Source organism: Primulina tabacum, chromosome 1 (genome assembly GCF_025594145.1).
Source record: "Primulina tabacum isolate GXHZ01 chromosome 1, ASM2559414v2, whole genome shotgun sequence".
In the NCBI taxonomy this organism is placed as follows: Eukaryota; Viridiplantae; Streptophyta; class Magnoliopsida; order Lamiales; family Gesneriaceae; genus Primulina; species Primulina tabacum.
This window is the reverse complement of record NC_134550.1, coordinates 54,238,778-54,265,426: the sequence shown is the minus strand read 5'-3', so window position 1 is coordinate 54,265,426 and position 26,649 is coordinate 54,238,778. Positions and strand designations below refer to the sequence as shown.

Sequence of the window (26,649 nt, the reverse complement as noted above, 5' to 3'; positions counted from 1 at the left end):
TCCGGAGTTGTACCATGTGCAATGAGAATGGCCTCATTAGGTGCCCCTCTTGTTCCTCAGCACCCCTTTGAACGTTAAGTTACAATTTATTTAGTTAGCACCAGCATTAGGCTTATATTTTTAAAAAAATCATACCAGAAGTGGTCTTTATGACATGGAAAAGCAGCCCGTAACTTTAGTTCTTTACCATTTTGCTTTGTAGTCCAAGTTGGGGATTTGCTTTCTCAGGTCCTTTAGCTGATTTTAATGTAGCTTTGTGTTGATTTTAATGTTGTTTTGTTAGTAATTTAGGGGCAGAAAGAAAAATGAAAAAAGAGAAAGAAGAGAAAAAAATCCTACATTGATCCGTTAGTGTTACTATACAGAATCTATTGTTGTTTCTTTTCTTGACCCTGTCATCCTTCTGTTGTTCCATTTTCGTTTCTCATGATTTGCTCACAGAAGGATATTCAGTTGTATGCTTGGATATAGATGCCAATTTTGGCATTTTATTATGGAAAGTGAACTGTTCAAGAATCTGGTTGAGCTAGTTTGATGTGCGTATATCTATAGAACAATCAAGTACACGCTACCGAGTATGATATGTTAATGGGTATAGTTCACCATCGATGTTTATTCAAATAACAACTTGAATCGTAGAGTAGTCTGTTCTAAATACATGGCATGATTTATTTTATTCAGGATATCTTTCCACAACAAACTTGCTTATAAGAAAGTTTCTACTTTTTCGGTATGTTTACATACTTGTGTTATGCTTTAGATGTCTAATTTTTCCTTCACCAAAATGTGATCAAATTATTTCTATACTCGGAGTCGAGGAAACAAAGTCCATTTTTTTTTGCCTTTGGATCTTTGAAATGCCGTTTTCGCCATTCCTGCCTTTAATCTCTCTACCAAATCCAAAACCTCAACCTCTGCTGCGAAGATGGTCTGTTTGTCTGGCGACTCAATTACTTACTTGGCTTCTCTGAATCCCATTTCCGCCAACAGATTATGCACCCGTGAGGTATATATAATCTGATAATGAATTGTTGTGTCTTTGCGGAACAAAATATTGAAATGATTACGGTGTGACTGAATTTTGTAAACAGTGGATTAACTAACTTTTAAACCGTACCAGGAAACATCATCTACTATAGAGAGTAATCAGTAATACACTCTGTAATGACCTGGTACAGGTGTGGCCATGTGAATATCCATACATCTCAGACTATTTTCATTTTTAGTTGACACTGGGCATCTGTGTAATCTACAAATTGTTTTTGTATGGATGTTGGTAAAATCGTAATTGACCTGTAGGGGATGGAGTTTTTCCATCACCTTGGTGCTAGATTTAGACGACCGGTGACTCAGGTTAAAGATAGGTGTGGTGTGGAGCCCATCATAGCAGAACTTCATGCCAATATGCAGTGGTGGTCGAGCAATCACCGTGTTATGCCATGAATATACACGGTAGAATGTAAAACGAAGTTTCACCAATATCGATATCCAAATAATCAATTACGCAATGGCACATGCCAGTTGCTTGCCATTGGTTGATGTTGGAGGGATTGGGAAAGCCTTGGACAATGGATGTTCCGACAAGGCTGGTGTATCATGGGTGAATCATACGACACCGGAGATGGAGAACTTCCTCTAAAGGTAGCAAATAGAGGCAGATGGATCGACTTAGCTTGCAAGCGTCTGTACGTAGTTTCATGAATAGTATTTGGATTCAAAATCTATGTTTATATTTCGAGATAAATTAAATTTCACTAGAATTCTCTGTATTGTTGTGTTGTAAAAGTTCATTTTGGTCCAAAGTTATCGAACTGTCACCATTTATTACCAATAAATAGTAACGAGATATCGTTATGTAGTAAATGTTTGCAATGATGATCAGTTATCTATTTATTATCTGTAAGAAAAAACAAACGGGAGTACTAATAAATGATGCCTAGATGGTTTCATATTTGAGTAATTAATAAGCGCTTTTGGAAATCAAATTCAAATATTTGTCCAATAGCAAATCGTTTTCATATTTGGAAAAATTCTTATAAAATTTGACCAAAACATACCTAGAAGTTAGGGTTCACTCCTTTCGTTGTCTCTGTCATCGTGTCTTTGAGCATGTCATACAAAAATTGTTCAGTGTGATTTATCATATCAATGTAGTTTGTAGGTTACTGTTTTGATCTTTTGAGTTTATTCATAACATATCAAAGATATCAACAGTAAGACAGGACAGTTTGCAGACTACTGTGTTGATCATTTAGGTTTTATTCACGATATATCAAAATAGTGATAGCGGGTTTCAAAGTTTTAAAATAAACAATATGACGAAAGAATACAAAATTCAAATCCCAAATCCGCATATTTAGATATTATACTTTCTTTAGAATGGTAATTTGATTACGAAAATGGAAAACCATTTTTAACATATCTAATTTTGGGTTTGATTCATTAAATTGCATTTGCTGAAGTGACATTTAATAAATAAACAATTTTCAATGTCACATTATCATTTTTTTTTTTACGTTAAGCCATATTTTTCGTTACAACGTCAATAATTAGAATAAAATAAACAAATATTAAAGTATATCAAATCAAAATTTGAAAATTTAATTTATTAAAACCCAAAACTGATTAAATCAGAGACCAAAAAAACTATTTTTCCTTAAAAAAAATTAGTTATCTTTGTGACTTGTGTACTTGCACAATTAAATTTGAATATTCGTAAAACAAATTATATGTAAAATATAAAAAGTCCGTCGCTGTTGACTACTAAATTGGGGGTTCACACTTCTCATAATTGGCATGCGCACCCCACAAAACAAGACTATAGCAGCCGCCCCTTCGGCAAAGTCAATAAAAGACTGCTGCACTGCTACTTTTTGTTACCATATGCTAAGACAAGAATTTTGGACAATTTTTCTGCAAGACTTTCAATCCTACGTACTGACACATCATTAGTCTCCACGCACAGTTGATGAATTCGAAACAGATATCTGATCTTGGCATTCACATGTGCATATGATATCATTTCATCAAAAGATCAGAATACGAGACTAGGCCTCATTTGAGCTCGGTGTTGCATAAAGGAAAACTGGTAAAAGGACCCGGAACCCGTGTTCTTTGATGAAGAACGACATTGTGGACTGAGTATGGAAAGAAAAGACCACCAAACAAACTCTATTTGCGACAAAAAAAGATCAAGTGGTGGTTCATTGTTTTGGCAGACAAAAAAAATATGAAATCAATCAGAAGGATTCTTCCTTTTGGCCCCATCAACAAGCCATAATAGATACATGTAGAGCAGCTAACCGTAAAGTCCTTGAATCACTAAACATTTGGGTCCATTAAAGGCACACGATCTTCCCTTTCGATCTTGAGTTCTCTCAGTTGCCAAGTCTATTGATTATATTATGTCATGCACAATTACTTGCACTAATTGTCGTACTAGGAGAGGCATATTTGGATTCTTCTCGTCTTGCATTATGTAGTCGAAGGGTACTGTACGTGTTAGACTGAGAAATATTGGTATCGCTCCATTTTTCATAGCAGATATTCTAATATTGAATAACAAAATATTCAACATTATGAGATAACCTCAACTTTATGACAATAAAATATTTTCATTGTTGACACTCTATTTTCATTTATATCGGGGAATACTCAGTTGTAAGCTTTCTTTAATACACCATTTACTATAGTTAAACTAGATAACACAAGGTAAGAGACTCACTATCGAGTAGCACTTGTGTTATTGTTGCTGACGCTCACCAAAGTTGACACAATTTCAGAAAATTGTGGACGTTTGGAGGGAGAGTTGTTCCAGCATTTTATCATCAGCAATCTTAGAATCTGTGGGCATCCCTCGGGAATTTCAGGCCGAAGCCCACAAGCAGCTATCCCAACCGCAGCTTGCACTGGTGAATAAGCAGAATAAGCAATCTCACCAGTCACCATCTCCCATATTATCATCCCAAAACTATAAGCGTTGCTCATCCTCGTCTCTACAACATTCTCCGGATCACCTGAAATGACCTATTATTTCGAAAGCATAACTTACATCAATCTAGTGACTTAACCAAATGAACAAGTATTTTACACATAGAGCACTTCGAATAATGAAATTTTTATCTAAATTGAGCAAATTGTAGAAATAATTTAGCCTCAACAAAGAGATAAAGCATCCAAGAAAACGCATAAACAAATAGTCCAAAAACGAAAAATCGAATTAAAAGAAAAACACACCTCAGGAGCCAACCAACGATATCCATCAGTTTCATACTCCATGGCCTCACCACCACTCTTGCAAGTAGCAACTATTCCCATATCTCCAACACAAGCATTCCCATGTTTATCTACTAAGATCCTTTGAGTATTCAAGTCTTTATAAGCAATACCATGATCATTCATGAACTTAACTCCTTCAGCTGCATCTATCAAAATCCTTAGGATTTCTTTAATATGAAGTTTCTTGTTCTTCATAATCAAGTCTTGGACGGATCCTCCTTCCATCAACTTTGTCACGACACATAATCCGTGATTCTCATCGATAAAAATGCCATTGAACAGCAAGATGTTCTTATGTCCACATGACATCAATTCCAACAAATCTCTCCTTAGCTCGAACTCATAGGCATGTCCTTTGTCACACCCTTTGATCTTTTCAATTCCAACTTTTTTACCCTTGAACGTCCCCTTAAAAGTACTTGGTCCAATCTGATCTATTATATCGACAGAATCATAATTCAACAACCATTTCCCCACCCCTTCTTTACCAGAAGTTACAGTTTGCCATTCATCAACAGAAACTACAATCGAATCATCTGGAAGAGGGAGTTTCAAATGAACTTTTGAGCCCAAACCTTCTCCTCCATTTCTATGATTTTGATCACCATTACAATCTTCTTCAATGTCTCCAAGATCCCTTCCCTTGGTACTCTCCTCTTGGCATCCGCAAAGTCCAAAGGGTAGCTTAATTGGATTGTGTTTTGGCCTCTTTAAGGCTAATTTAAGAGCGTTATCAATCCGGGATTTGAATAATTTTTCCTGCCCAGTTTGAATTAACAGCAAAACTATTCCCAGAGTAAAGTTCTTCTTCTCAAAGATTTGTAACTTCTTACAGCTAATCGAAGAACTATCGAGGGCCCCTGACATGGTTGGCCATGAAATTGAAGAGTTACATGCAAATGTAAGCTTAAATACAGAGCCATTCACTTCATCATCAGACATTTCTTGAATCATAATAGCCGGATGATCCTCCGCCGATGCTTGCTCCATCAACTTAATGTGCAAGAACACATCTTTCATTTCGAATCCCGCTTGTGCATAGCTATCAATATCAATCGGAAATGATTAATTGAGTGCCCAAGAAACATAAACGGAAGACAATTGAAAGAATGCTTTCACCTCAGGGGTAAAGAATCATAATGTTTGCGCAGATTAGAGACCAATTTCTCTGGAAGTTGACTGCCGGGGTACAGCTGCGTCAAGCTCCGTACAACACTCCCCCAAACGTGTCTCCGGCAGCCCGAAGTCCCGGTGGCCTGCATCTCACCGGCCGAATCGAGATTTAACGAGTTCTTAAGCGAAGCAATGGCATCCGACACATTGCGGCTCAGCCGCTGGAAGCGCTTCTGCAATGCTGACTCTCGAAGATTGGCGACGGCGGCGGAGGAGTTGGCAGCGGCGGGTGGCGGGTTCTCCGGCAGACACTCGGATCTGTCCTGGGTTCGCATAAGCACCTGCTCCACCATGTCCTCGTCGGTACTGGTTCTGCTGGACCAGCATTCCAAAGCCGCAGCCATGGCCAAGAATATTGGCTCAGCACAAGAATCAGCTTTCGGAGATGCACTGATAAATATTTCTAATATCTGAAATAGTTACTTTTTTCCCATCACACACGAGAAGGAGTGGCCTTTTCAATTTCCATTAATATAATCAAACTCACACAGATAAAATAACCTGCAGAAAGTGAAACCAGTAGAATAACGAGTGAAGCATGGTAAAAGAACACGGGGGAGGAATAGGGTGTTCCGTGGACTACTGGACTATGATATGGATGAGACCAGATCGCGGCGTTGTTGGCCATTGATGGCGGCGGCACGGCCGACGTGGTTTCTTATGCTTGAGCCAAATTGCCTATTTCCCCCCGTTAAAAAATTACTAAAGATAATCATTACATGGATAACTTTATTTTAGTGCATATAATAATTAACCACTAAGAATCATTAATTATATAATTGCATCATCTTATATCTTCAATTTAATTATTTATCACAAGCAGTCTTTTAAAATCGTCTCCCAGATTAATTTTATCAGACCGATCTTATATCAGACTTAACTCATAAAAAAATTTATTATTTTTATATCAAAAATATTAATTTTCATATTGTATATGGATCGAGGCGATCCGTCTGACGAAAATAAATTCATCAGACAAAAAATTTACTCTTTATTTATTGATTTTTTAAAAATATTGAAATATAATCAGATGTATATGAATCGAAATAAAACCAAATTTAACATTAAATTAATTTCGAATTTAAGAAGAACAAAATAATGCTTTTAAATAACTAAAAATGCTCAAGATAGATAATTCAAGTGGCATAGATTAGAACATGTATTTTGCATTTATATCGTCTACATAAAAAATTTCCATGTTACTTTTAAATAGCATGTCAATTCGACTTGGACTTAAAAAATATAAAACTCATAATATTTATCGAAAAATATTTAATATCGGATACATTCTATACCCTAAGGCTGCGTTTGGTTGGAAGGATATGATAAACTAATGATTAGTATGTAAATGATAAAGAAAATGATTGTGGTAGGATTGTAATATATGGTGTAAAATAATATTATGTTTGGTAAGATTTTTAAGTGTAGGATAATTTTGATTTTTTTATGAAAAGACAAAATTGCCCTTCCCCTTCGCGGCGGCGGCGGCGACGGCGACGGCCACAGTGGCGGCGGCCGGAAACGGCAGGCGGGAGGCGGCGGCCAGAAACGGTCGGCCGGAAATTTCGACCGGCGCCGGAAATAGTCGGCGCCGGCGGTCGGCCGAGGCTCGGCCGGCGGTACGTCGGCGGTCGGCCGGCGGCGGTCGGTGGCGGGAAGTGGTGGTGAGTTTGAATATAAGAGAAGGGTAAAATTGGAAAAATATGAGGTATTAAGAGTTGGATAAATAATCCTAGGAGGTGAAGAGATATTATTTTAACCTACCTAATATAACCTAATCATTCATAGGAGGGATTGACTTGGTTAAATAATCACGTGTACCAAACAGCTGACTATGTAGGATAAAATAATTTATCCCGGCTAATCATCCGAACCAAACGCGGCCTAAGGATATCATCTCATAATTATATCTATGCTTGTCATTTTTTTTTACGTTGATCTAAAGCACTAATTAATGTTAATCGATAAATACAAGATACTCGAATTTTTTAGATAATTTTTATGAATTGTTATTGCGGATGCATTGCTTAAACAAAAAATTTAATACAAATGAATGATAGAGCATCTCCAATCGAGCGTTATAGAAATTTTTTTTACATATTTTTTTGCAACCCGAATTTTGAGATTTTATTGAGAAAATATCAGCCTTTAAAATTGGGACAACTTTTGTTAGGCAAAAACTTATGTGAGATGGTCTCACGGGTCGTATTTTGTGAAACATGTCTCTTTTATTATGAATATCGGTAGGGTTGATCCGTCTTACAGATAAAGATACGTGAGACCGTCTCACAAAAGACCTATTTTTCTTATTATTCAGTTTTTAGTATTTATACTTGCATTTGAACGTAACCCAGTATGGAAATTTATAATTTTTCTAATATTTCGACGAAAACATTTTAAAAATAAAAACTCAAGATGATTTTCAAAATATGGCTAAATAAAATGCCAAAAGCCTTAATTTTGGGTATTTTAATTCGTACGTTGCATCTTTAATAGGGAATCATCATCATCATCATCTATTATTCTTTTTTAAAATATCAGTGCGGTCCTAATTAATAATTATACTGGTACAAATGCAATTTAACATTATTTTAGATTGACAGCCACACAAACTAATATCTTACCGATAAATTTGTTGACGTTGAAAATAAGAGATTGAGTGCTGAAAATAAGATTTGCAAGTATTGAAAATTAGTATTTGATGACGTATATAATAATATATTTATTTTTGTATTATTTTCAAATAAGTTCTATAAATATGTCTCTCAATTTGTGAAGAAAAATATAATCGAGTAGACAAAATTTTATAAAAATATATAGTTTAATATATCTTGGGAGTTTGAAATTTTTACTTTTATCATAAATTTTTATTTTTTAACGGTTGAAAATTTTGTCCAAATTAATCATTGTCTTTTTTGTCAAAATGTAGTTAGTTCTTTAATAAAAAAAAAACTATAATTTATGATAACAATTTAGCTTAAATATTTTGAATCGTAAGAAGATTTTGTCCAAATAATTATCAGTCCCCATGTTAATAGTCCCTGATCAAAGAGCTTGGAGTTGGTAGATAAAACCAAACATGAAGGAAAAAACTGTGGGGAGAGATGCTAAACAACAAGCATGACGGTAGCTGATGGACTGCAACTCTTTCACAATGGAGACATTAACAGCCTCTTTCACAAATTAAAACCACAAAATCAAGCATTAATTTAAATAGTTGTAAATGAAATAAATGGAGACATTAACAGCCTCTTTCACAAAAAAAAAAAAAAACAGAAGAAAAAAGAAAGAAGAAGGTCAAACAGTAACTGAATAAATTGTAGATTCCTGCGGGAAACTAAATAAACAATCTTGGTTTTGTGTTATATCTCTAACAAGGAGGAAGATCAGGTGGAGGTGGCTCAATGGACTGCAACTCTCCATGTCCATTCTCTACCAAGAAAGCCATAGACAACCCCCAAGCTAGATGTGAATCTATATGGCAATGCATCAACCAAACTCCTGAACAAACCAACAAAGTCAATCAAATAAATCGTCCAAACCATGTATGATATATGATGAGACTTAAATGAGTAGCACTTACCTGGATTATCGGCCACAAAACGGATAACGGCCCAGCCTCCAACGGGCACGTTGATTGTGTTTCGCAACGGGGGATCGACGAGGTTGAATCCAGCTGTGTCTCTTCTGGGGTTGAAGTTCCCGAATCCTTGTGCCATGACATAGAAATGGTATCCATGAAGATGAATGGGATGGTCTTCTGTCGATACAATGGCCGTGTCTTGTAAGACAATCTGCACATTTGATCCGAACTTCAGCCTGTATAACTTGGTCCCGAATCTGGGCTGCCACAACGCACGGCTCACATTTCCAGTGTAATCAAACCTGACAGGGGGAACCGGTGGGAAGTCTGTAGTGTAAATTCCAGGTATGTTTTGGTAGTAAGCTTGTAATAAGGAGGTTCTTCGAGGAAGAAGGAATGATACGTTGTTCATGCTAGCCGCGAAGCGCGTGTTATTAGGGCCCTGGCATCTTGGTCCAGGAAAGCAGTTCACAAGCCCCAAGCCAACGGTAAAGAAGAGATTCTCATCTATTCGAGTAGGGACGACTTTCCCTTTTTTCAAGGCTAGGTTCCGTATCTGGCTCGTGTATGCTGTCACGGTTGCTGTGTCGTTGTAGGCAGGAATTATAGGCATTAATGGCTTTGAGGCTGCTACACCCTTGGAAGTGCAAGAAGCGGACTCGTACTCCAGGATCGCAGTGGCAGTAGTGTTGTCGAATGGAGCGTTTTGGGCGGAGTGGTACGGACTTGCGGTCATGTAATAATGGCCTGATGGTTGGTTTGCAGTTAGAAGGACATTGGTCGTTTGGCCCGGCCCGAGCATGAGGACTCGGGTCGTGAATTGCTTGTTGTAGGCAGCGTCGTTCCCGACTACAGTTAGCATGTGGTTGGCTACTGTGAAGAAGAGTTCTTGATTGAGTGCAGCATTGATGATCCTTAAAAGAACGGTCTCCCCGGACTTCACATGGAACTTTGTTGTTCCTTTGACAAGAAAAGACAAAATTAAACAGTCAATCAGAATCAGTCATTTGTCGTTCAAACGTGTAAAAAACAGAAAATATCAATATCTAACCTTGGCTGGAACATTTGTATAGATCTCCAGGTTGGCCGTTGATAGTATATGCGTTGGACACATTAGGTGCAGCTCCAGTAAACTGTGCCTGTCGAAGGACGCTAATGATATCTCTGTTCCACCATTCCCCTGTCGAACGGAATAAGAATCCGAGTCAAGTTACACAGACGTATATCCTAAGAGTTAATATGTACAAATATGATTGATATTTGAAGAACTTTCTGATTTTAATTTTATACGTACCAAGGAGTAAAGGGATGTCCTGTTTTGGTTCTGGAAAAGGATAAGGAACTCCCAATTTGGGGTGAATAATGAGTGCTCCATAAACTGTAGCTCTTAGCCATTTGCTATGAGCATGCCACCACAGTGTGCCATCCTGGTTCTCGATAGTGAACCTGTATGTATAGCTTGCACCAGGCTGAATCGGGCACTGGGTCACATATTCCGGGCCATCAGCCCATGGGGTTCGCATCTGTCGAATACCGTGCCTGTCAGGTAGATTTTGTTAGTGCGGTTGCATCACTATTCTTAAATTCAAGCTTTTTTAGAAAGAATGTTCTTGTGTACCAATGGAGAGAAACATTGTAACGTGCACTATTTATGACTTTAATGACGAGTGTGTCGCCGTCACGAACTACTAATTTCGGGCCTGGAAACTGTCCATTTACTGTGATTATGCTGTGAGTTCTGCACAGCCTCTTCACTGGAATTGCCTGGACCTGTCAATACATATGATATACTAAATCATCACTACACATTCTAAATACCGCAACTAGGTAACTAAAAGCTAGGTAGTGAATCCAAAAGCTTCCGAGAAATAAAGACCTAATGAAGTTTTTACATTAACGAAATCAAAATTTTTTTTGACAAAAACTACTATATGTAAATTTTGAGAAGCTTTTTTCCTATAAAACGAGGACCGAGTATCTACTCGCGCCTAGAGACATACAACAAATTGATGGTAATGAGTCTCTGCGTTAGCTGATGAGAAGGCTGAGAAGACAGCAAGAAGAATGAGAATAGAGATGCTAATGTTGCATTGAGTGAAGAGCTCCATGTTTCTTGTTCTTTATTTTCTTGGATGACACTAATTACTGATGGATTTGCCTTATATAACGAATGGACTTCAGTTAGTGCAGTGCAAAATTGGTTGTTTTCTGGGACCTTGGTTTGGTCAACAAAGACAACAGAATTGTCTAAAGTTAAACTAATACAGTCACAAATGGTGATTTGGTGCACCCACTAGCTTGATTTGTCAAGGTAAAATCGAGGGCAGGTTAATAATGATCGAACGCAAACAGTCGAAGAAAGTTTGTGGGTCTGATTCTGAACAAATTTGGTGATACAGTCACATTATATATTGAATGAAGGTGTATCATTTGATACTCATATAACAGACAATATATATGCATGTAATGGAACCATACACAAGTGTCCTAAGAGGAAATGTGTATTAAGTAATCTACCCTAACTAATTTATTCATGCTCGTTATTAATTTTTTAAAAAGTCGTTAATGGGATCCCAACTTTGAGGTTTATGAACTGAAATTTTCATTAACAATAAAGTTTACTACAACCTGCTGCAAAAACAATGGAACATAATCCATATAGTCAAAATCAGCATTGAAGATGCTAGCAAATGCACCACAGTAAAGCAGCTCCGGTGATCTTGGAACAAACATGCACGATCTATAAGACAATAGATGCATAATTAGATTTTCATATAAATCAATTTTTGATATGTAAGGACACAGTTTTATCAATTCCTTGTAACGCCTTGAATTTATATTATACTGGTATTTTCTATGTATGTAATGTTATTTTATGTAATAAATTATTAAATTTAGTAAATATTGGTGTTTGAAGATTTGTTAAATTATTGATATAATACAAAGAATGTATTTAAATTTTAAATCTTACTGTGTAAAATAATTTATATAATTTGAGATAACGTTTAAATGAGAGTAACAATCTTATTTTCTGTCGTTGAATTGACTTCTTTATATTGATTGAGTAGAACTTTTAGTAATAAAAATTAGAAATATATATATTATTTTATCCATCAAATTTTAAACAATAAATAAATATTTTTTTAAAAGTCAAATTTTTGTAAATTTATTAGATGAATAAAATTTGATTAAAAATTTTAATTATTTTTTGGAACATGTTAAAAAATATTTATATTGAAATTTTAAATAAGATATAATAATGATAATAAAAATAATAATAATACCAAAATTTACGACGACACTCTTTTAAAAATTAAAAACAAGTAGTATTATATATTTTATTTAATATGAAAGATAGTAGCGATAAATTAATATATACAAATTAAACAAAACTCAAAATCATAACCAAAATTTTAAAATGATATAACCAATGTAGGCACATAAATGTAGCGTTCCAAAGTACATCAAATTCAATTATGATTTTTTTAAAAATAAAAAATAAAAAACTTCACATTTAATTACGTATTTATTTCTTATTTGTTTTCAAATATTTAATGTGGTAAGTGAATAACTTAATATTAATAAATATTTTCTTTTATAGCAATTTTTTTTGAGAATTTTCCGAATGTTTGTATATAATATATATAGATATATAGATTAATATTAATTAAAAATATTAATTAAATAAAAAAGGAAAATCGAATCATAACACAACCAGCGCCTTAGACGACAGATCCCAATCAAGGCTCAGATTCACTTTTTTTATTATGGCCCAACTCGGGGACAAGTAACAAGCTTGCTGTTCCATTTACAGAGGCATTTTGTGGATTCCATAGCATGAAGGAAGCATTTTCACTGACACACACAATGGACATTCCTCTGAAGAAGATACAACTGGACTTACCACAGCAAAGAAACACTGGGATGAAACCAAATAATGCAGAATTAACCGATTTTCTTGCAATTTACAACATAACAATGAAAGAAAAGTTACATTATTCTTTTATGTTACAACGTCGGCAAATCGAGAAGGATGTCAAAACATCTCTTATGTCATTTCCAAGTATTGATGAATTGAAATAAAGCCTAAGAGGAAAAATGAACTACAAAAAGGCAGAACTACTTAAAAATGGTAGCTGCAAGCTACATATGTCGCTCCTCAAAAATCCAGATGAAATTTGAGCTACAGATTCACACTAAGTTCCTGTAATGATTTTATTTTCGATTCACATATTCTGAGGAATTCTGACAGTAAATCATTTTGTCCAGAAATGATCTTTCTTGGAATATCAGCCGGATTCCAAGAATTCAGTGACTCGAGAATTCTATCACCTAGATCGGCATCCTTCATCAGTGAGAGAGAAGACTCCAGTACTTGGAATACTTTGCCAGGTCCGTTATTCTTTTGGTTCCGAATTGTGGAAAATATGGCTTCAAAATTTTCATCTTCTGGCTTGTCAAGTTGTTCTTTTAACCATTTCACAACTATTTGTATCGTGTCACAGAGGGACCGGATTGAATTCTGCAGTGCATAGGAAATCTGTGAATTTGATTGTTCTGTAGATCCACCTTTCTTTTTCTTTTTCCCTGAAGGAACAAGCGAGCGAACACAAGATTGGATAATTAAGCCATGCCAAGACAAGGGCTCTGTTATAAGCTGGACCAGAAAAGGAAGAGTGGCTCCAGGAGAAGAGACTACTGGCCCTGCAGATTTAACCTTCTCTATTATGGACTTTCTCAGCAAAGAACTCACAATATGCCAAGTACCAGAGCCAGGGTCGCTTCCATCCGAAAGCATGATTTCATGAGAATTTAAATTCCAAGCATTCAAAAAAATGCAGAAATTCATCCAGTCAATGATGTCTGAACTTGGTTCCTGCACAAGAGCACACATTAATAAATCTTGTTTGCTTCTACAGATATCCATTTTCATTCAGTCCGGTGTAATTTTTTATTTCCCCGAGTCCAAATATGAGGAAAAATCATAATGAAGAGCCAAACCCCCAACTAACCACGAAACTGGTCTCTTCCAACATGCTCAACTAAGAAGCCTTGTAAATTGTAAGACACAGATCCAACTCAAATTTGTTCAAGAATGGCTACGATTTAGAAAAAATGCTAGATCAAAATGAACATACCTCGAAGAATTTCTGACCACTAGAAACCCCCAAAACAAGTTCAACTGCATTCATGAAGGGAAATCCTAATATCTTAGCATTGCGCTCAAGTAAAATTTTTAGTTCCACCGAGAGTTTGGGATCAACAATCGATCCATTGGCTCCAATATTTTTCTTGACTAACGCAGAAGCAGAGTGTATTGACAAATACACCATCCGTGGAAGAATAGACCTCTTTTCTATCGATTTTAGCAAGTTTGCTTCTGTCTGTTTGATTTGGTTATACTGAGAATAGAGTGGAGTAATTTTAGTGAACCTGTATAGATATTGAAACAGATTGGGGGGAAATAGAAAGAAAGAAACATACCAGACACAGAAAGATACTCATAGAAAGGAAAGAAAGGCATAAGAAAAAGGAAAAATCCGTTCAATGACTGACAGCTACATTTAAGTATCATTAGCATTAGAGTAACTAAAATTGGTAGAAATGATAATCTAAAATAAGTTAACTAAATGCCTAATTTGATTTTAATTAGGATCCATTAGTAATAAAGGTTTCGGTAAAAATGTTTAAATCAAGCTAATATGGTAAACATTTAGTTTGAAATATTTATACACATTTAATTTATGGAAAAAATTAGTTCATATATTTTCTAATTTAAAAAATAATGAATTACATTTTCATTTAATGCAAGACGTGTTTCTTAATGCTTAGTGATTCTAAATTCATATATTTTCATTTATTGAGTTTTTCAGAATAAAAGTAATGACAATTTTATTAAGTTACAACATCAAACATTTTTTTCAATTAAAAAAACCACCACACACTTTTTTAACAATTTTAACGAGATTTTATATCACAAAGGGCAGAAACATTCTCTAGTTGTTCAACATCAAAAAGAAAACCATAGCATGTTTACAAAACTGACGTTATTTTTTCCTATGATCTTAACAGAACAAGTTTTATTCTTAAAAAGGAACAATCGTCAAATACTGACATTGTTTCATTACATGTTGTCTTAAAACTAACGCTGTTAGACATAGCACCTTAAGCTATCTATTGTGGAAAAAGTTCCAATTTTACTGTATTACCATATCAACTTCTTCATCAAGTTTAATGGGATTTTCTCTCTTTAAAAAAGAAGGAGAACAGTTTTAAATTCTGACGAAAGTAAACTATAAGAATCTCCCTTTATCACATTCCTTAATAAAATTTTTATGGTTATTTCTCACTCACTAGAAAGAAAAGGGACTCCCTTGTGATTAATTATCCTACTAAATCAACGTTTCCTAAAAAAAAATTTCCTAAAGTTTATACCAAGTTATTTTAGTCTACTGAAAAAGGGAAATACTGCTATCTTTTGCACTTTTATAACTCATAAAAATAAGATAATAGTTGCATGGGCATTAATATGAACAAGAAAAAGTAAGATATGGATTTCATCATATCAGAAAACGAGGACTCAAATTCTTAACAGAAAGCATATTATTGGCAACAAAAATAAGCTAAGCCTTGGTCAACCTCAAAATAGAGAAATATTGACCCACTATGAATGCCTGCCAGTACGTAAATAATTTTCCATGTTCATTTATCGATGTTTCTCGTAATAGTGAAGATTCTTTACTTCTAGTATCTAGACGTTCACCATGTACAACATATATCTAATATACTTAGTTGACGATAGAATTTCTTACCATGTTTGCTCTAGGACAATAAGATTCTCCTTCAAAGGCTCCTGGAGATATGGAGTAGCAGTTAGTACATAATGTAACCATTGAAATAAACTATCAAGTACCAACATAGCTCTTCAATGAGATGGTGACACCCCGTACTAAAACAGATTAGGGAAGTAAGAGATATTACGATTACCCTTGGACAATGGTCACAGAATATTCTACAATTAAGTCTGCTAATCAAGTTCTAATGATGATGCAAGCACAGGGAGAGAAGCTAATAAAGTTCGAGTGATGATGCAATCACAAGGAGAAAATGATACTGACCCAAGAGGTAATTTTTATCATATGTAGGCGTCCACCAAGGTCGCAACTTCCAATCTTCATTAAAAGTCAAAGGTTTGCTTCTGATCTCATTTGAGAGCTCAAGAAAATGAGTTCCAAATTTCGAGCTCTCCAAGATGGACTGAAAAATAATAAGTATTCAAAAAGATACAACTTAGGAAATAATAATCTTTTAAAAAGATACATCATCTTTCAAAAAGATACAATTTGGGCAAAACCAGATTACCCATCTACATAGTCCAAAGATTGATTTCTACACCACATATGTTCAATGACAAACATAGGGTGTAAAGATCCATGTTCACCCAAATATTAAAGGCACTCAAAAGGCAACTGCTAGAAAGTCACATATGCATAACATGGTTACCTCTGCTTCGTCAATGTTATTTGAGTTCTGCTTTATCTGTAAAATGGGTGCTTCAATCTTCGCCAATACATACTGATTTGAACGTTCCAATCTTTCTTTAAATTGGACAAATTCAATCACCTAAGACATTGAGAAAGAAATGATTTTTCACACAGCACATTTAGATGGAGAAGCTTAAACTCCAGCTTAAAGTATATTTAGTTCGAACGATATAGAAATGAAGTAAAATATATTCACATGGTTTCTTTGTACAATAATTTAGTTTTCACACAGAGCATCTAAATAAACATGCTCAAATTCCAAAGTTCGAATTAAATAGGAAGCTATCTATTGTAATGGACCAAAAAGAAATACAACCTGATGTATCTTACATATCAAACAGTTAGTAGGTGATATAGGATTCTCGGTCTATTCTTTCCGAGAGAAGTTTATATTAGCACTTTACGCAAATCAGTAGTAAGAGCTTCATACTTTTGAGTAGTTTCTATGGCGATATGCGAGGAAAGTGAGATCTGCAGATTCTCGAAAGTGGTCGTCCATGAACTTGACGTACTCCCTTAAGAGATCATTTAAATCTGCCCACATCGGAGATGCTAGCATCTGTGGTAAAATGTGGTGCGATATTGTCTCCAGCAAAATATTCTTCACATCCAAGGATTTATAGCTACAAAGAAAAATGAAAGTTAGAAGTGAGCCAAGAGAGGCAAAATGAAAGATGAATGCGGATTTCAGATAGTGAATTCTGGCGCCAAAAATTCAAATAATACAATATATGCAAAAATATAGAACTTCCCTAAATAATAAGAAATGTGACGAAGAGATGAGTCTACCGTTCGTAAGCTAATGGAAGGGAATTCCAATAAGAATACAAATGGACCAACAAAAGCTTGTACTGCCATACATATCTGCGGAACATGATAAAAACATGAGTTAAATGATAAAAGTCGACCTGCAAAGTCTGCAGCAAGAGCAAAGTAAAGCAACAGCCAGTGCAAAAAATTTGGCAAGTCTACAAAACAAAACTAATTATTTAAGCTAAAATGGATTTGAAATCTATTAAAATGAACAAAAAGGAATACTTTCAGAATCATAAGCTGATAAAAAAATAGCACTCAGTTGTGGGTAACAGCGAAGGGTAAAAAATAAGACCCATTATTTAATCTAAACAATGGAGCCCTACTACCATTGTGTAATATTTGAAAAGTAGTAGCATAACAACTTTGATAGTGCTGCCACCTTAAATTTTGTCGTGTTGCTGGCGATTACGCTTAAATTAGCCAAACTTATGATTGATTCAACAAATCCAACAGATAAAATCCAATACCATAACATATCAAAACCTATAAATTATTGTTAACAAATTCTTTTTAAAATAATTATTCCTTTCAGCATCTCTATCACCCACAAGCTTTTGTACAGAACCTAGATAATTTTCATTTCTGTAATTTGGCCATCCCTGTGAGCAAAGATAAATAAAGAATTAAAAATCGCCAAAATCAACGTCTAACCTTCGGATAGTTAAACCAAACTCCAAAATCATGATAGACTCCAGCAAATAGCCAAGATCCCTTGTACGCCAGAAAAGCTAAGCCACAACTTAAAAGATTACTACTGGAAAATATTTGCATAAATTTGCGTGTTCAATCAGTCTAAGAAAATGGAAAATGAAATCAGAAGCCTCAAGCAAAAAATGAAACAGAAAAAAAATTGTCAATAAAACTAGGATATGGAGATACTCTCATTTTTTCAAAAAGAGCCAACAATGTATTCAAGTAAGAGAATGTGCGAGACCAGTATAATAGGCATGTGTTTCCAAACCAATTGGAGGATAAAAACAAATATAGGACTCTTACAAGATATGACAGGTTTAACCCAAATAAAAGTTTTATGGGGAAATGTGGAAATAAAATCAGAAGTCCAAAATAATCAATCTGGATTAGGGAGACATAAATCTCGAATAAAAGAATAATTTCAGAAAATGAACTGCATGGATTGAAGTGAAGGTAAATTTACTATCATCTTGTCCTATCCTTGAATTTCGAGAAAAAAATCATGAGAACTTCCAGGTGAAGAGAAAATGAAAGACAAAATCATGTAGTCAAAATTGAACCACAAGAATTGCAATGAAAGATTGTTACGAAAATACAATAGAGTTAAAACAGAGTATCTGTCAGGGATCAAAAGTGATATAGACCAAAAATTGTCAAATGTTTTTTTCTATATTTCCAAATTAAGAACCAAGAATAAACTTTAGTCCCTAACTATGCATTAACTTCCTGCGGAAAGTTTTTGTTTCAAGTATGAGCTTCACTAATTTACTAGAACTTGCATGTCATGTACAGGTTTGAGAGTTCCAATGCCATGTCCAATTTTAAGGGATTTCATGCTGCTTTATATCAGTGTGCAGCAATAATAGAAAGTGAAGGGATAAAAATAAGGACATCCAAATAGTTCCTTCATTAGCTATGTGCCAAGTGTTTCAGTAGACTTGTGAAAGGTAGACTCGTCACTTCATCACTCGAAACATAGTAGAGTTATGACTTATGAGTCAAGCAAGTGAATGTGCTTTATCAAGATTTGATAAAGTAAAGACACAAATTTTTAAATAATAATCATAATAAACCAAAATCTGATAGTTCAACCAGTCTTTTTTTGATGAAGTATAAGTCTGGAGCATGTAAATTAAAGAACAGATGTATATTTGTGGAGTAACATAAACTAATACCTGAACCAAAACATCGCATGCCATTGACAAAAGCTCTTCACCGTACATACTGTCCTGTGCATCAAGCTCCTTTGATAGTGGAAGGTTCTGACAGAACATCTGTGTCATGCGTACAGCTTGATCCTCGACTTCTATGATTATAACAAAAAAAGAAGCTGAAGTGCTTACTAAAGTGTTGAGAGTAACACAACATAAGAAGGTTTAACACTTGTAACATAATATGGAAGTTCGTAAAAACTTGATGAAGTGAAGAGTGTAGAACAAGTGCCACATAATATTCCAAGATCAATGAGCTCTCAAGAATGGCTCCAGGAAAACAGAGTGAAAAAATTCACTTTGCAATTGTTTTTGTTTTCTGGTTCCATCTCCCAGAATAAAATCAAAACACCGTCATTTATTTATTCTCCCAATATAATCATAACTTTTAACTACACTTTCATATTTTCCAAAAAATATTTTATTATTATATTATATTCTAGCCCAAAATATACTATTCTAAAATTGTAAAATAATTTTATCCAATAATTTCCTGACATTTTGAAATCTACATTAATATAATCAAAATAATAATTAACATAATTTGAATTTAAATGAATAAATCTATTTTGCTAAAACAAAACCAACATACAATTTATTTTCTCAAAACAGTTTCCCAAAACAAACTCAAACAATTTACAAGCCCATCATGTTTTTGATATATCCAACAAACCTCGTGAAGATCAAATCCAAAATAATGAAAAAAATTGAACTGCCAGAAGGCATACCGTTAACTGGCAGAATGAACATGTTGCCAATGAAGTTCCGAATTTTGAGGACACTTGTGGACTGGCCAAGTGCTTTAGTTGGCACACCGCCGCTGAACTCCAATTCCTTCTCTAATGTCTTCAAAAGCACATTCTTCTTCTCATCATCAAGAACTTGAAGAAACAGCTCAATATCTGAAGTGAAACAACCCAAGTGTCCAAATCTGTGTCCAGAGATTCCAATGCTCAACAACATGACCGTAAAGCAGCAAATTACTAAGTTAAAAATGGGAAAAGCTTTAATAAATGGACACATATCAACTATCAATTCATTGACATGGAAGAAACTAATGCAGTAATGCTGCGCATCATAATTGATCATATAATGTTAATACTTGCCTGGAGTAATACCAAATCAACTGTAATCTGATTTCACAGCAGAAAGCATTTAGATAATAATAGCAAATTAGAGTTCCACATTGAGCCAATAAGGAAGAAAAACCCAGATCAATACTAGTCATGATCTTTACATGGTGATTGACACGAGAACATAAGAAGAAGTGGAGAGGAGTGTGAAAACAAGCCAGCAAGCAGAAGAATTAAGGTGTCAACATAGAAGCCCTATGTGCTAAAGGTAGATGATAGATCCAGTCAAAGTAACGAAATACCTTATAAAATATTGCATCAGATCCTCAACTATTTTGTCAGTGTCACCTTTTCCACACAGAATCTTTCGTCTTTCAATTTCAAGATTTGCCAAGTATGGACATCTTAAAGAATTATTATTGCCTGCCGCTATTAATTTCTGAACAAAGTTCACTGCACTTGACACACGCGAATCAAACTGTATGGAAAAGATAAACATTATATAATTCAGTACGAAGTAGTGTTGCGAATACTTTTCTAACCGGGAACTACAAGAACTTACAACTTCTGCTTCCAACTGAATATTGTTGCACTCATCAAGGATGAATAGATTAGGATCAGTCGTGTTGGTTAACATTCTTTCATCCTCCAGCAGACAGCCAAGGTATTGCAGGAAACACTCCCAGTCATCGGGACTACAAGAAAAAAAGGAAAAATATTTTCAGAAGTCTAATATATTGTCTCAAGTGCTTTGGTGAATAAAAGGGAGAATCATTCTTTCAAGCTCAGAAGAAAAATGCTAAGTACTCACCATTAACTTCATCCTAGAATGTTTAATATCCTTTTTATGCACAAAAGGAGTTAAGCCTCAGTAGGATTCTCATTTCTACATACCATTTTTAAATGCCCATCAGAGCTTAGGTGCCAAAAATAACATTTTTTACCACCATTCTGTAATCTCATGGTGGTATTTAGATGTTTATGTTGAGAGAGAGAGAGTACAGTTATTAAAAGCATAAGCCTGGCTGCGCCTGACGCCATTGCGCTTGGGTCATTACCAAGCGCAACACTTGAAACAAGCGCGATTAAAGCGTTCGCTTTAAAGAAGTGGGCTGATATTTTGTAGATAAATAAAGTTAACTCGAGCCTTACCAATTTTGAAACCCGACTAGCAAAACTCGTGGCTATTTAATGATAAAAGAAACCCTATTGTCACTCATTTATACAAGATCTTTTATCAGAAAGTTAATAAGCCCTCTATGCAAACTTTTACTGTAATCTTCCTCCTATGATGATGATGATATAGTTGAGGAGGATAAAAGAGGAACTTCAGGATTTAGACGATATCGTAATCCTTTATGCAAACTTTTACTCTGATTTCTTCTACATGCATGCCTCACTATTATTTTGGAAGATGATGATGATATAATTGAGAAGGATGAAGAGGAATTTGATGATTTATAAATTTGAAGTTTTTTTCTCGATATATCATGAATTGATAACTAATGAATTTTAGATGATTAAATTTTTTTCTATTTATGATTTACGCTACATTATGAATTGAAAAATTATATTCTATTTTTTGCTATATTTATGAAAAAATATTTAATTTATATAATATTATATTATAAATCACTTTATATATATTGAATTTTAAAATATATGTCAAATGCGTTTTACAAAGTAAATCGTGTGTTTCGTCATGCGCCTAGGCTTTAGTGCACCTTGCGTCCTGAATAACTTTGAGAGAGAGAGGGTGATAAAACCATAGGTTGTGACGTTGTGTAGTGGGACCTTCCGCACACTGTAGATGCCACCACTTACAGCACCACATAATACAAAGTCTCATGGTTTGATTCTCGATAAAATATCAAAATAAAGTAGTCAATCAAACACAAAGTAGCTAGGCAGCTTAAGATAAACTAGATAATATGCCAACAAATAAACAGGAATAACTCAGGTATATGGCTCTTGAAATTGGCGGCTTAAGAGGCATACCATAGTTCTAAGACTTTCTGGAAACACTCAGCTGCTGGAGCATAGTCTCTTGCCTTGGTAAGAAGCTTTCCCTGTCAACTTAGAGTTACAGTGAACAAGATTAAATAAAGAACTGTTTTGAGGCATAAACAAATAAAATCTAACACCAATTAGTCTGATCACAAATAATTCAGGTCAAAACTCAAATATTTCAATAAGAGTGAACTGAGTAAAACTTTCATTTATCCTGATTTCTTGTTTATTTGCCAAATAAACTTCTTTTACTAGTTACCACATATCTTTTCAGATGCACAAGCTCCTTAACAGCAGGAAAATAACAAGTTTACATTGACTCTATTGAATATGGTGAAATCGAAACAGAGCAGCCATTGAGATACATTGCAGGGGAAAAAAGTTTTGATAGTACCTGTAAACGAAGTTTATCAACTTCAATCATCATAAGAGATCCTAGTGGCCCAGAAAGAATCTCCAATGCATTTCCATACTTGGATTGTTGCTCCAACAGGGTTATATAAACACTAAGAGCTGCAGCATAAATTACTTGCTTCAGAGACCAAAACAGTCCCCAACAGATATAGCTATGCATCTCCTTCGAGATAACATACAATGAACAGCCAAAAGAAGAAGAAGAACCTTCTGGCTCGTGTAAGCTGTGAGAAGCTATATGTTTCTTGAGTAAACCTTCAGCCAAGTGAAAAAGCTTCTCCCCCCCATTGCTGCAGCAAACCTTTAACCAGTGAAAACACCAAAGTTATATATAAGGGTTTGAGCATTTATATGATATACAAATCGCAAATGGCCCAGAATGTATCCTTGGCATTACAGAACTCATAACTGATTTGGTTCGCATGATCAACATGTTAACCAGGTCGAATAGACACTCAAGAATAACGGGCAACCCATCTTTATTATCTATCATGGACTACAGATTTATTATTCACTATCTCGATATGATTTTACTATATTTTTAAACACAAAACAGTTAATTTCCTGAAACACTTCACTGATAACTGGTCATCGCATGCCATAAATTATTTTCCAATTGGACCAATACATAAAACCACTAGACTGGCCACACACAAGAACCATTTACATTTTCAAAAAAAAAAAAGAACCATTTACCATTCATTGTCAGGAATTTATGAAAACGCAAAAGAAATAAGTCCAGGGAGGCTCATATGCATCGTATCATTAACTGTAACATGTATAGAAAATTGTGAAGAATGCATCACCAAAACATTGTAAAAGTTCAAATACACCCTTTATCTTGCAGACTAATTTTTTAAAAAGCATTTAGTGCTTCCATATTTTAAAACTCTTATACAAAATGGTTCTTCGAGAATAATAAACAGATGTTCCCTCGACTTTTTTCGTCAAGCTTGTCAAAAAAATTTTGATCATCTAGGAATAACTGTCACACACATATAAAATTAGAGATGTCAAATAGAATCATGTGATAGTTTTACAATTTTTGTTGCAAAAATATCATTGGTTAAAACTATTGAAGCAAGTGTGTATACCCACACAAAGTACGGGACAATCTACAAAGAAAATAGCATCAAATGAAGATTCTCTTCCATGCCATGTGCAGGAGACAAGTCTGTTCAACTTTTTCTGCAATTCTATTTGATAAAAAAAAATTCCAGAGAAAAAAGTAGTGAGTAAAAACCATTTAACAAGGTGCAGTAGTAATTGTGCTTATAACATAAAGTCCTTCAAAATATTTAAGAATTGAAGGATAAATAGACGCCAAACATCCTTAATGCTAGTTAGCCTTGGTTCAAATCCTACCTCAAGAACTAAGAACTAAACGATCATAAAAAAAAATGGAACATACAGACAGACGAGAAGTAGCCAAACCTGCAACTGAATGCTGCAAACAGCCCACATTAGGAACCTTTCTTCGCCAGCAATCTTGTACATTTTAATAGCTATCTACGACAACAATAAAAGAATTAAATTTATACAGCATACAAGAATTCACACATGTGATATGACTTGGATGTTTTTAAATAAAGAATAAAACCGGGAAAAAAAACATCTATGAACCTGTTGCTGCTTCACGAATGAATATTCACGCACATAACAGTTAAATAATCCCATCATTAACTCCAAATTGTTGGGATATTTGCTACAGGCGAACTCGTAACAACTCGTGGCCATATCCACTGCCATTCCGTATAAAATCAAACACAATATTCATCAAAACTGGAGAGCTGTAAATTCTAAGCAATAGGTAAATTAGAATGGTACGAACACTGATCGAGCCGCTGGAAAACAATCTGCAAAGTGCTGAGAGTAAGATCGTCAATGACGTTACTGGAGTCATTGTTTAATAAAATATCTTTGGCACTTAAACAAACAGATAGCGCTTCCTCATTCTTTCCCATCCTTTCCAATATCAAAGCCTTCAAAGCCTGCAGGGTTTGCAACAAAAACTGAGATTTTGCTGAATTCACACAAACCAGAAAGGACATTAAAAAAAAATATCGGCAGACTCACGAGCGCGTATGTAGAGTTGGGGTACTTTGAAAGCAGCGAACCGGACTGCTTGAGAGCATTCTTGAATTGGCGAGAATCAATGGCGTCCCAAATGGGTCGGACCCTTCGCTCTGGAATACCACCCGCTAACCCGAATTTCGACGACATTTATGAATCACGGTCGGAGGTTAGGGATTTCAATGGAGCGGAGGCGACGGTGATCGTAAAGGGTTTTGGCGGCGGAGGGTTTGCAGTGGCGGACAGTAGTTTCGACGGAGATGGGTGTTAGGGGTTTTGAAGGGCAATTTCGGACATGAAAATAACTACTAGGAATTTTCTTGCAACTGCTTATGTTGTCACAGGTTAACCGCGAACGTACATACTACGCAGTATGCTTTCCATTCCAATTTGTTAGATTCTCCGTCAAATTTCGTTTTTCGAATTCTTTTAAAAATATATATTTCACTGAAATTATTTTGCTTACTAACTTTTTTTAAAAGATTTTTTCCATAATTAGTTCGTGGAATACGAATGATTTTATAATTTATTGTCGAATATGATAACATCTGTTTTTTTTTTTTTTTTGAAATAGTATATGTAATTATATATTATAGATTTCGATAAAAAAAATGACAATTATCGAAATATATGAGAGTCAGTATAATAATTTAGCAATTGAGATCGAGCTATCTGAGATTTATAAACTTGATTGAAATAAAATAGCAAATTTACAAGATGGTTTTAATAAAATATCATACTGATATGAGTATTTAGGAGGTAAATTAACTATTTGTAACTCGAGTTATGTTTTCTTTGTACCAATTTATGTATCATATTTTTTACCTCACAAATGACACCATAGAAAATTATTAATTTCAAATTATATTTTTTGATATCATCAAATAATTAAATTCGATTCTTTAACGGGTAAAATCAAGTATTTATGGACTCGAATTATGTATTATTTATATTAATTTAAGTATCACATTTTTACCTCACAAATGTAATCATCAAATGACACTCAATATTATCTTCAAAATATATATTTTGAAATAAAAAATTAATTGAATTTTAGTATTTATGGAGTAAAATCAAGTATTTATAGACTTGAATTAGATAATTTTTATATCAATTTAGGTATCACATTTTAACTTCATAAAAAACACATCAAAAGTCACTCAATATTACTTGAAAATATATTTTTTATATCCAAAATAATCAAAATTAAGTCTTGAAAGTGTAAAATCAAATATATCACTAATCTCATCATCAAATACAACTCAATATTAAATTCAAACTATATAGCTCGACATCCTCAAATAATCGAATTTGAGTATTTAAAAGGTAAAATCAAGTATTTGTGAATTCGAATTACGTCTTATTTGTATTGATTTAAATATCACATTTTCACTTCATGAATTTCATCATTAGTGTCACTCAATATTAACTTCAAACTATATTTTGACATCCCTAAATAATTGGATATGAATATTTATGGAGTACAATCATGTATTTATAGACTTTAAGTAGATAATTTTTCTACCAATTTAGGTATCACATTTTAATTTCACAAATGACACCATCAAAAGTCATTTAATATTATTTGAAACTCAAGTATTTTTTTAGACATTTGAAGTATTCAAATAGTCAAATCAAATATTTGGAAACCCAAAATAGGTACTTTATCGGTCAAAATAAGTATTTTTTTATAATTAAATGATGAGTGAGAAACTGTGTTTTTTAAAAAATTAGATAACATGATCTGAACGCATTTTCAATGAAAAGACCAATAATTACTG

General features: G+C 34.3%; 3 protein-coding genes across 4 annotated transcripts; all 3 read right to left on the bottom strand.

Moving 5' to 3' along the window:
* Positions 1 to 3,530: 3,530 nt before the first annotated feature.
* Positions 3,531 to 6,082, bottom strand: LOC142550186 (uncharacterized). Its single transcript, XM_075659426.1, has 3 exons — positions 5,398 to 6,082; positions 4,237 to 5,320; positions 3,531 to 4,026 (listed from the first exon to the last, which is right to left on the bottom strand). Exons 1-3 carry the CDS (start codon positions 5,793 to 5,795, stop codon positions 3,724 to 3,726), a joined length of 1,785 nt encoding a protein of 594 aa, XP_075515541.1. The 5' UTR covers positions 5,796 to 6,082; the 3' UTR covers positions 3,531 to 3,723.
* Positions 6,083 to 8,559: 2,477 nt separating this feature from the next.
* LOC142550179 (laccase-3-like) lies at positions 8,560 to 11,162 on the bottom strand. The gene is made up of 6 exons (XM_075659420.1): positions 11,035 to 11,162; positions 10,653 to 10,804; positions 10,329 to 10,573; positions 10,086 to 10,214; positions 9,035 to 9,994; positions 8,560 to 8,952 (listed from the first exon to the last, which is right to left on the bottom strand). Exons 1-6 carry the CDS (start codon positions 11,140 to 11,142, stop codon positions 8,822 to 8,824), a joined length of 1,725 nt encoding a protein of 574 aa, XP_075515535.1. The 5' UTR covers positions 11,143 to 11,162; the 3' UTR covers positions 8,560 to 8,821.
* Positions 11,163 to 12,972: 1,810 nt separating this feature from the next.
* On the bottom strand, positions 12,973 to 25,226 carry LOC142550168 (N-terminal acetyltransferase B complex auxiliary subunit NAA25). 2 transcript variants are annotated; one of them, XM_075659409.1, is made up of 19 exons: positions 24,872 to 25,226; positions 24,627 to 24,786; positions 24,419 to 24,537; positions 24,230 to 24,304; positions 23,003 to 23,096; positions 22,776 to 22,894; positions 22,370 to 22,440; positions 20,934 to 21,066; positions 20,674 to 20,849; positions 20,027 to 20,229; positions 19,263 to 19,393; positions 18,046 to 18,122; positions 17,368 to 17,442; positions 17,009 to 17,201; positions 16,538 to 16,657; positions 16,153 to 16,291; positions 15,847 to 15,887; positions 14,173 to 14,436; positions 12,973 to 13,910 (listed from the first exon to the last, which is right to left on the bottom strand). In XM_075659409.1, the coding sequence occupies exons 1-19, from the start codon at positions 25,016 to 25,018 to the stop codon at positions 13,218 to 13,220; spliced, it is 3,030 nt and encodes a 1,009-aa protein (XP_075515524.1). In that variant the 5' UTR covers positions 25,019 to 25,226; the 3' UTR covers positions 12,973 to 13,217. The 2 variants fall into 2 exon arrangements, with proteins under 2 accessions (XP_075515524.1, XP_075515530.1); XM_075659415.1 differs by lacking the exons at positions 24,627 to 24,786; positions 24,872 to 25,226 and having other exon boundaries at positions 24,230 to 24,300.
* Positions 25,227 to 26,649: the final 1,423 nt, after the last annotated feature.

Excerpts from the sequence above, each read along its gene's own strand:
- LOC142550168 (XM_075659409.1), bottom strand. The coding sequence starts at position 25,018 with ATGTCGTCGAAATTCGGGTTAGCGGGTGGTATTCCAGAGCGAAGGGTC. Across the intron at positions 16,658-17,008 it reads GCCATAGAAACTACTCAAAA|GTGATTGAATTTGTCCAATT; the intron begins GTATGAAGCTCT and ends TCAATGTCTTAG. Across the intron at positions 15,888-16,152 it reads TGATAAAAATTACCTCTTGG|GAGCCTTTGAAGGAGAATCT; the intron begins GTCAGTATCATT and ends CCATATCTCCAG.
- LOC142550186 (XM_075659426.1), bottom strand. The coding sequence starts at position 5,795 with ATGGCTGCGGCTTTGGAATGCTGGTCCAGCAGAACCAGTACCGACGAG. Across the intron at positions 5,321-5,397 it reads TATGATTCTTTACCCCTGAG|CTATGCACAAGCGGGATTCG; the intron begins GTGAAAGCATTC and ends TGATATTGATAG. Across the intron at positions 4,027-4,236 it reads ATCGTTGGTTGGCTCCTGAG|GTCATTTCAGGTGATCCGGA; the intron begins GTGTGTTTTTCT and ends TCGAAATAATAG.
- LOC142550179 (XM_075659420.1), bottom strand. The coding sequence starts at position 11,142 with ATGGAGCTCTTCACTCAATGCAACATTAGCATCTCTATTCTCATTCTT. Across the intron at positions 9,995-10,085 it reads ATACAAATGTTCCAGCCAAG|GAACAACAAAGTTCCATGTG; the intron begins GTTAGATATTGA and ends TTCTTGTCAAAG. Across the intron at positions 8,953-9,034 it reads TTTTGTGGCCGATAATCCAG|GAGTTTGGTTGATGCATTGC; the intron begins GTAAGTGCTACT and ends TGGTTTGTTCAG.